At 34.9% G+C, this 8,483-nt stretch overlaps 1 protein-coding gene across 1 annotated transcript in view; it reads right to left on the bottom strand.

Moving 5' to 3' along the window:
* Window positions 1–2,567: 2,567 nt before the first annotated feature.
* Window positions 2,568–8,483, bottom strand: part of mgarpb (mitochondria localized glutamic acid rich protein b) — a 9,965-nt gene continuing 4,049 nt past the window's right edge. The window contains exons 5-9 of the mRNA XM_016491842.1: window positions 7,105–7,305; window positions 4,209–4,511; window positions 4,008–4,135; window positions 3,405–3,831; window positions 2,568–3,023 (exon numbers count right to left, since the gene is read on the bottom strand). Of these exons, the coding sequence (XP_016347328.1) occupies window positions 2,980–3,023; window positions 3,405–3,831; window positions 4,008–4,135; window positions 4,209–4,511; window positions 7,105–7,305 (1,103 nt within the window). The 3' untranslated portion in view covers window positions 2,568–2,979. The remainder of the gene's footprint in view (window positions 3,024–3,404; window positions 3,832–4,007; window positions 4,136–4,208; window positions 4,512–7,104; window positions 7,306–8,483) is intronic.

Genomic DNA, 8,483 nt, shown 5'->3' with positions numbered 1-8,483 from the left:
CCCATATATATATATATATATATATATATATATATTCACTATTGAATGATACTAATGAATAATTCACTACTTATTCACTACTTAGCACCATACTATTCTATTGTTATTTGTTATTGTTATGTCGTATATTGTATGATTATACAATCATGCCAATAAAGTACTTTTTCAGCTGAAATTGAAAACGGCCTAGAGAGTCCTAGACATTGTCACAATAATTTTTTTTTTTAAATCATACAAAATACATTTTTTGTTGTATTGTTAGAATTCTAAAACGAGAGTGATGAGTCAAACAAAACAAACTTAAACATTTTATCAAAACTAGTAACAATGGATATTTGGACGACACTGGGAAAACGAAAGTAAAGGCTAACTGAGAATTTAAAAAGGCACAGACTGCCATAGCAATAATACTTCAAAACAAAATCATTCCACATTTTCACATGTAGAAAATATATGCATGGATAGATGGTCTTGTTTGATATATACTGCACCGTAATATATACCGAATATAGTCCATTTAAAATAAAAATTAAGCCATTCTTTAAAAAAAAAAAAAAAAAAAACGTTCATAGGACTGATGCCATACATAACTGGTAACAATTCTGTAACCATATTAATATTCATGTTCTCGTTTTATTGCACAAATAATGCCTTTCTTTTGTGTTTTTGTGTAACGTGGTGGGCGGGGACATACACATAGCGCCCTCTGTTGTTTGACTTCTGGCATAATTTAATACATACGTTGTTTGATACATACTGTAACTCCTATGAAAACAGTCAAACACAAATTCTTTTATTTAGAAAATAAAGTTTTATTAGTAACAGGTTTCAAAAATGATGAAATTCTGATTCTACCATGAAATGCATAAAATAAAAAGCGGTCTGAAAACTATTTTACAGTGGATTTTAGTCAGTTAAACTATAATGTAGGCTGCATTAAGCTTATTTTGTTAATGCATTAACTAATGTTAAAATAATAGAACTAAATTATATGGATATTTACTCTTGAATTGAAAAGTAAAAAAGTGAAGGCATTTTACTAGAGCGAGACGCTGCTTTATGTCTCTCGCTCACAGTGAAGATCAGTGAAGGCTTTGCTATGTGGGTGTCGGATGGGGTTCAGGTCAGCTTCTCGCGGGTCGCTCACAGAGGGATGCCAAGTCCCCTCCCTGGCTGTGGTGCATTGGATCCGGCTGAGCAGGACTCAAGAGTGGATGGATAAATAAAAACTTTGAGTTTGGGGGACCAGGGAGGAGGTGTGGCACACTGATCAAATAAAAAACAGTGTGCCTGCCCCAGGGGTAAAGGATGGGACAGGGGTTGGTGGTGGTCTAGTTTTTTGTGAACTACTAACTGGACCATCACCTTTTTCAGAGTGATTTACAAAAGGAAGCAATAATAACAAATAATACCATCAATAATCCAAAACAAACAAACAAAAACAAAACAACAAAAAAATTTAAATATTGTTGGTGTTGATTGGTTTCATAGTGATTTTCACAGGGAGGCAGGGCCTATCCAAAAGGATTTGTTTTAATACAATTGAAAGTATACTTGCCAAGGCAAGTGGCCTGTTATTTTCCATATTAGCTATTTTACCGGTCTCATCTTTAATAAAATAACAGAAAAATAAAAGATAACAGAATCAGGTAATACACCATGCATAGGAGATCAGAGAAGCACACAGCAAGTAATACTAAAATTCTTTGTCTAGAATGAATGTTCTGCCGTTATTTTTGTATATTTGTTGTGTCCGGACTGCTTGTGAATTAGTAACAGAGACCATTTTGAAAATCAGATATTGAATGAGTTTAATGTAAATACACTCTTTCTGTTAATAATGATTTCACATGTATTACGCCTTGCCAAGAACTGGTGAGAGCACATAGTGGAGATTCATTTCAGACAAGTGCTGCTAACACTATAAAAAACTAACACACTAATTCAGGTGGCCTAATTTCCAAAACAGTTCATGCAATTCTTGAAACAAAGATGCATTTAAAATAATTAACTTTTTTTTTACACACACATTTCAGTTTTGTTCCATGTTCTCTGCAATACTCAATAGTTTAATCATGTTCTCATTCAGAACACACAATCACATAATAAATTAACTCAAGCATAACAATCTGTGTGTGTGTCATTATAAAATACTATTTAAAATTGTGCTTTGACAGTTTAGCTAAATAATTAATCAGTTACAGATAAAGTAGAATCCCAGATAATTATGAAAGGTTATGAAAGGTACATTTATGCTACAACTTACATATCTAATTGACCATGTGTTAATTTAAGATACATCATAATAGCAACACTATGAATTTAAATTAAATTAAAATTAAAATCAAATCAGTTCACTTATATAGCCTATATATATATATATATTTATATATATTGAAGATGTCTAAAATGTACACCTATACATTAAAAATAAATACAAATAAATAAATAAATACATTTAAGATTGATGTGATTAATTTAAATTTCATATAAAATTTCCTTCCATTTTGATTACACATAAAAAATTTAAAAAAATGAATGCAATGCATGTTTACAATATTGAACTGAATAATAACCTAATGAATTACAATAAGCACTATCAACAACATGCCAGTTGGGACCTTCTGCCCTAATTCTAATTTTATCTTTTCACTTTAAAATAAAAAGCAATCTAACAAAATGAATGTGCCCACAAAATCTTTGATATTCAACATAATACAGTGTCACAGATCACTATTTTCCAGAGACACAAAATTAGATAAATTAAACTCAAAACAGTTTCAACGGACTCATTTTCAGATGAAATAACAAAATGAAGGAGACCATAGTCATTCACCAAATTTGCGATTCAGTTGGAAACAAAAAGTCATTTAGAGGTCTTTTTTATGGCTGTAACAGCACCACTATATGTTAACTTCGGTATGTATTACATCAGATTATTTAGTTTCACTCGTTTTCAGTGTCTCAGGTGCATTCACTTCAGGCTTGTGTCATGGTCATTGCAACATTTCCACTTTCAACAGCTGTGGAAAAAGAAGTAAACATGATGATTGAATGTTTAAAACTAAAGTCTAATTAAAAAAAAAAGGAATAGTTCACCCAAAGGTTTGCTGAAAATGTACTCACTTTTCCCCCCTTACAAACATGCAGTTTTTTCCACTTCACAAAATGTTAAATGATTGACTGGATTAATTATGTTTTTATCAGCTGTTTGAACTCTCATTCTGACAACACTGATTCACTGCAGAGGATTCTTTGGTGAGCAAGCGATGCAAAATTTCTCCAAATCCGTTCCAATGAAGAAACAAACTCATCTACATCTTGGGTGACCTAAGGGCGAGTAAACTTTCAGCAAATTCTTATTTTTGGGTGAACTATTCCTTATGGTGCCATAATCATGTTACCTTCATCTGATGCCTCAACAGGTTTAGCTTTCTCCACAGCATCCTGCATCATTTCCACGACAATAACTTCTTCTCCAGCCTCTGTTGCACCTGTAGCCTGTAATGAGTCCTCCAGGTCTGCTGCTGATGCTGTGAGATCTGCATGTTCTGTTTCTGTGGCAGTTGGCTCATGACACAACGCTTTACATTCTTCCATTTTCTGACCTACGTCCTCGACTGTTTCTGATGTCAACTCTGCAGCTCCAGAGACAGTGTCATCTTCTGAGAGCATCACCACAGGGCTTGTTGAGTCTTCCAATTCCAAAATGTTCTCCGTCTCTGTAACAAGGGCCTCCTCTGATGAAGCAAGGCTTTCAACATTAACTTCAGGCACAGCAGGGCTGTCTGCCTCAGACTTGACATGGTCATCTGCCACAACAAGTTTCTTCTACTGCATGACGTGATGATGGCAGTTCCTCCAGTTCTTTTCCTTCTGTTTTCAGATTCAAATCCCTGTAATGAGTCCTCCAGGTCTGCTGCTGATGCTGTGAGATCTGCATGTTCTGTTTCTGTGGCAGTTGGCTCATGACACAACGCTTTACATTCTTCCATTTTCTGACCTACGTCCTCGACTGTTTCTGATGTCAACTCTGCAGCTCCAGAGACAGTGTCATCTTCTGAGAGCATCACCACAGGGCTTGTTGAGTCTTCCAATTCCAAAATGTTCTCCGTCTCTGTAACAAGGGCCTCCTCTGATGAAGCAAGGCTTTCAACATTAACTTCAGGCACAGCAGGGCTGTCTGCCTCAGACTTGACATGGTCATCTGCCACAAGTTTCTTCTACTGCATGACGTGATGATGGCAGTTCCTCCAGTTCTTTTCCTTCTGTTTTCAGATTCAATCTACATATCATGGCCTCCTCAACCACAGCTCCCTCAGGCACTTCTGCTGGGACCTCTGCTTTAACATCAGCAACCTCCAGCCCATTGAGGGTCTCCATAGAATTGTTTTCCTCAGCCAATCTCACTGCGGCCACCAGGTGCTGATCACCGACTGAAGCAGCTGCAATCTCTGCTGTAGATCCAGCCAGGACTTTCACAGTGCTCAGTAGGTCAGACATTGGGATAACTGCAACAAGATTAGTTTATTACAGAAACATGTAGGTAAATATGCTATAAATAGGCCCACAGAATCAATGTTTATTTTAGCATTTTCTAATATTTATTTTTCTTTGATGGTAGAAACCTTGAAATCCCACTTGGAGAACCAATAACATTAGTTAATGAGTGTTACTGTACTTTTACAGTAACTGTTACTGAGTGTTACTGTAGATTATATTGCAGTAAAAAAAGAAACATTACATTACAAATGAAAGCATAGTGGGGTCAAAAAATTCCCTCACAAAATTGTGCTAAGTGAAGCTCATTAGAACTTCCTTTTCCATCCGTTTCTGAGAACCTTGCACTTGGAGATTTATATCTCAATATCATGTTCCTGACTTTTGTTTGCGATATATGGCAATGTATCTACAATACATATAGCAGCAGGGGGCAGCCGAGTGCCATTTGGTGATGGGCACACATAGGACATTGCATGGAAATATCTCACCATTTTCAAAGCTAGATTTGAAGGTGGTACCATTGGGAATCTTCTTAAACCACCATAAGTGGCATAAACCTCTAAGATTAGTGAGCAAACAACCAACACACATTAGAGAGATTTCCTCAGATTAACTGTAAGAGATGCCTAAAGTCATTATAATCAAGCCAGTATGCAAACTAAAATGGACTTTAAGAGCAACAATTGGGATGCATTTGCCAGCATAAGGAAGTGGGGTTTAATCTGTATTTACAGATACATGGAAACATTTAAAGCGGACGATCAAAACTAAGCGAAGCATCCTGATCGAAAACAACACAGGAAGGAGCTATTCTACAAATGCACACAATATACAGAAATACGAAATATAATGACAATTTGTTTATTATTTTTCATTTCATTTACAGTTTGTGACGTAAAGGGATCATTGAAAACGGCACTGAATTCAGACTCAAAAATAATAATATTTTAAGTACTTTATTTAAGGAATACAAATATTTTGTCAGTTTTAAAAACTGCAATCAGCAATCAAAAGTTCTGAGTTGGTTAAGTCTAAATTCAAAAAGCAGCATCGAGATTAAGAGCAAATGTTTCCAATGTCAGTATTATGATATGTGACACTGCATTAAGTTTCCTTATGATAGTTCACATTTTAAGTGATATTTAAGCTAATTATAAAAAAGGCACAATGTGTGTCCTCCATCCCTATAACTGAGAGACAACATGCACAGGTAAAAAAATGGCAAGTCATTAAAAAAGAAAACAAAAGATCTCTTATATTGCTTATAAGGCCACAATGGCTTGGAATGCATGTGTATTAATACAATGTATTAAATATAAATTTAGAAGAATTATATATAAAGGTATTCATGTCTATCCACTCTCTTTTTAATCTAAGTGCGGATACAGTCATTTTGAACTTTTGCTTCTGGTGTCAGCCATTTCCAGTTATTTTAGCTGCACAAAACAGTCTGTTATTCTGCTTGTTGCTGCAAACTGGCATTTGTTATATTATTTTAATTAGTTTTAGTTTATTGCAAATTGTTATTCTACTGGTTATTTAATTAAAGTAGCTAATAAATTGAAAGTCTCATACATTCACAGGCTGAATTTAAACTTTGTCAGGTTAAACATGAAAAGGTTTTGTCAAGACATCATTTAAAGTTTGTCTTGATGGGCCTTCTTTTAGTTAAAATTAGTTATTGCACGTACATAAATTGCTTCGATTTTCTGTTCATTTTAATACTTCCTTAAAAAAAAATCACAATTCTGAATGCTGTTTACTATCACAATTCAAATTCAACTAAAATCTTTTTATTTTGGAATTTAAAAAGCATTTTCAATTCAGTTCTGAATGACACACAACCCTAGTACATATCCATAAAATGTTAGCATGTTCTTGTTGCCAGTAAACATCATTGTCAATATGAAGTTACTTAAGAAAAATGCCTCCCTGCACACGTATGAGACACAAACCCCCGGTTTCACAGACAAGGCTTAAGCCTAGTCCCAGACTAAAATGTAAATCTGAGCTGTGTCAACTGAAAGAAACTTGCACTGACTGATCTTAAAATATATCAGCGCCTTTGTTTTGTCCCAAGATGCTCACCAGTAATGTGTTTTCTAAGGCATGTTTATGAAAAATTAACCTAATTGAACTATGGCCTAATCCTGGTTTAGTCTAATCCGTCTGTGAAACCAGGCCAAAATGTTATAATGTGGGTACACAGTAACAAGTATTACAGCAGGCACATACACTGGGGGTGAAGGAGGAGAGATTACAAAACTTTATATGTGATTTAAATTAGATATTCAAGTGTCAAAACACAGGCTGGAATAAAATTTTAAAAAAGTCCATGTTTTGTTTGTTTAAATCCTCAATACTTATTTTTGGACTTCCTCAACCTCTCCTCCTCCTCACCCGTGAAATTAACACCCTGTGGAGCTCACAATTTGAAAAGGGACACTTCTTTCTGTTCAGATGACACAGTCAATTAGTTAAAAGGAGCACAAAAATGGGAGTCTCTAACAACTTAATGGAGCGTTCCAAGGTGGGTTGGGAAGAATCACATATCTAGACAGCTGGGGACTCAGGCTGCTTCCTCAGCAGAAGATGCCTCACCGATTGTTTCAGCAATGGGAGCAGCAGCCTCAGCAGTGACATCCTCAACAACAGGTGCATCAGCTGCTACTGCTTCTACAATCGCAGTTGCTGCCTCCACAGGTTCTGGGGTCTGTTCAGCCTCTGCATTAATCACCTCAGCTGCTGTGGTTTCCACAACCGCAGCTGCTTCTGCTACCGAGGCTACCGAGGCCACTGCTCCTACATGGAATACAGTAAGCAGGACTTCAAGAAAAGGCAACATGATCCAAAGAAAACCCAAGATCAAGTGTGATTAAAAAGTTAAAGCAGACTTAGGAAATGTGTTCTTATACTGAATAAAGAGGGTTAGCATTATAACTAAATAAAGAGGGTTAGGGTTAACAAGTGTTACTAATTCCATCTGTCATTAATAGAACAACATTAGAGAGATTATGAGAACAGGATGATGTACAAATAGATAGCAAAAACCATTCATTCAGATTAGACTTCAAAGAATCTAAGCTCTTAAGAGTTAGCATTAGAAATGTATTGTTCATTTATTAATACTTCTGAATTAGTCAGTTTAGTTTTTAAAGAACTTGCATGGAAGCTTGATTGGCTCAAGACAATGTAGACCCATCACCAAGCCAACATTGAACAAATAAAAACACACAAACGTGCAAGATTAAATGATTGATTTACCCCAAAATTAAAATTTTGCATTATTTTATAATTCCAAGTTATTCTGAAGACATACGATGTATTTTTGTGGCAAACAAAACAAAATAAATTTTTTGTGTTCCTTTCAAGTAAGACAATCATATGGGCTTGGAATGACATTTTGGGTGAATTACTGCTTTAATAACAAATGGTTATTACACACAATATCATACGTATTGAACCTTACCATTCAGTTCAAAACTTTCGGATCAGTACGATTTTTTAATACTTCTGAAAGAAGTCTCTTAATATGCTCACCAACGCTGTATTTATTTGTTAGAAAAATAATGGTAATATTATGAAATATTATTACAATGCAAAATGACTGTTTTTTATTTTATTTTAAAATGTAATTATAGGTGCAGTATGTAATATTGACACTTTTGGTCAATTTCATGCATTTTTTGCTGAATAAAACGTATAATTGTTTTTCTCCAAAAAAAACACGTTTGAATAGTAGTGTAATTAAATGTAAAAGTCACTCTGATTAAAGCACTTTTACCAAGTTCAAAGTTCCACTGATGTCATCAATCATCACTAGCTTGCTATTTTTTCTATTCTATCTACTTGGTTTTCTTTGTTTGTGTGTGTATATGTGTGTGTGTGTATAATATATAAATATATACAGTGGTGTGAGAAAGTGTTGGCCCCCTTCCTGATTTCTTCTTTTTTTTGCATGTTTGTCACTCTTTAATGTA

This window comes from Sinocyclocheilus anshuiensis, unplaced genomic scaffold, assembly GCF_001515605.1.
Source record: "Sinocyclocheilus anshuiensis isolate Anshui unplaced genomic scaffold, SAMN03320099.WGS_v1.1 scaffold50, whole genome shotgun sequence".
In the NCBI taxonomy this organism is placed as follows: Eukaryota; Metazoa; Chordata; class Actinopteri; order Cypriniformes; family Cyprinidae; genus Sinocyclocheilus; species Sinocyclocheilus anshuiensis.
The sequence above is the reverse complement of the archived record's forward strand: the minus strand, read 5'-3'. Positions and strand labels throughout refer to the sequence as shown.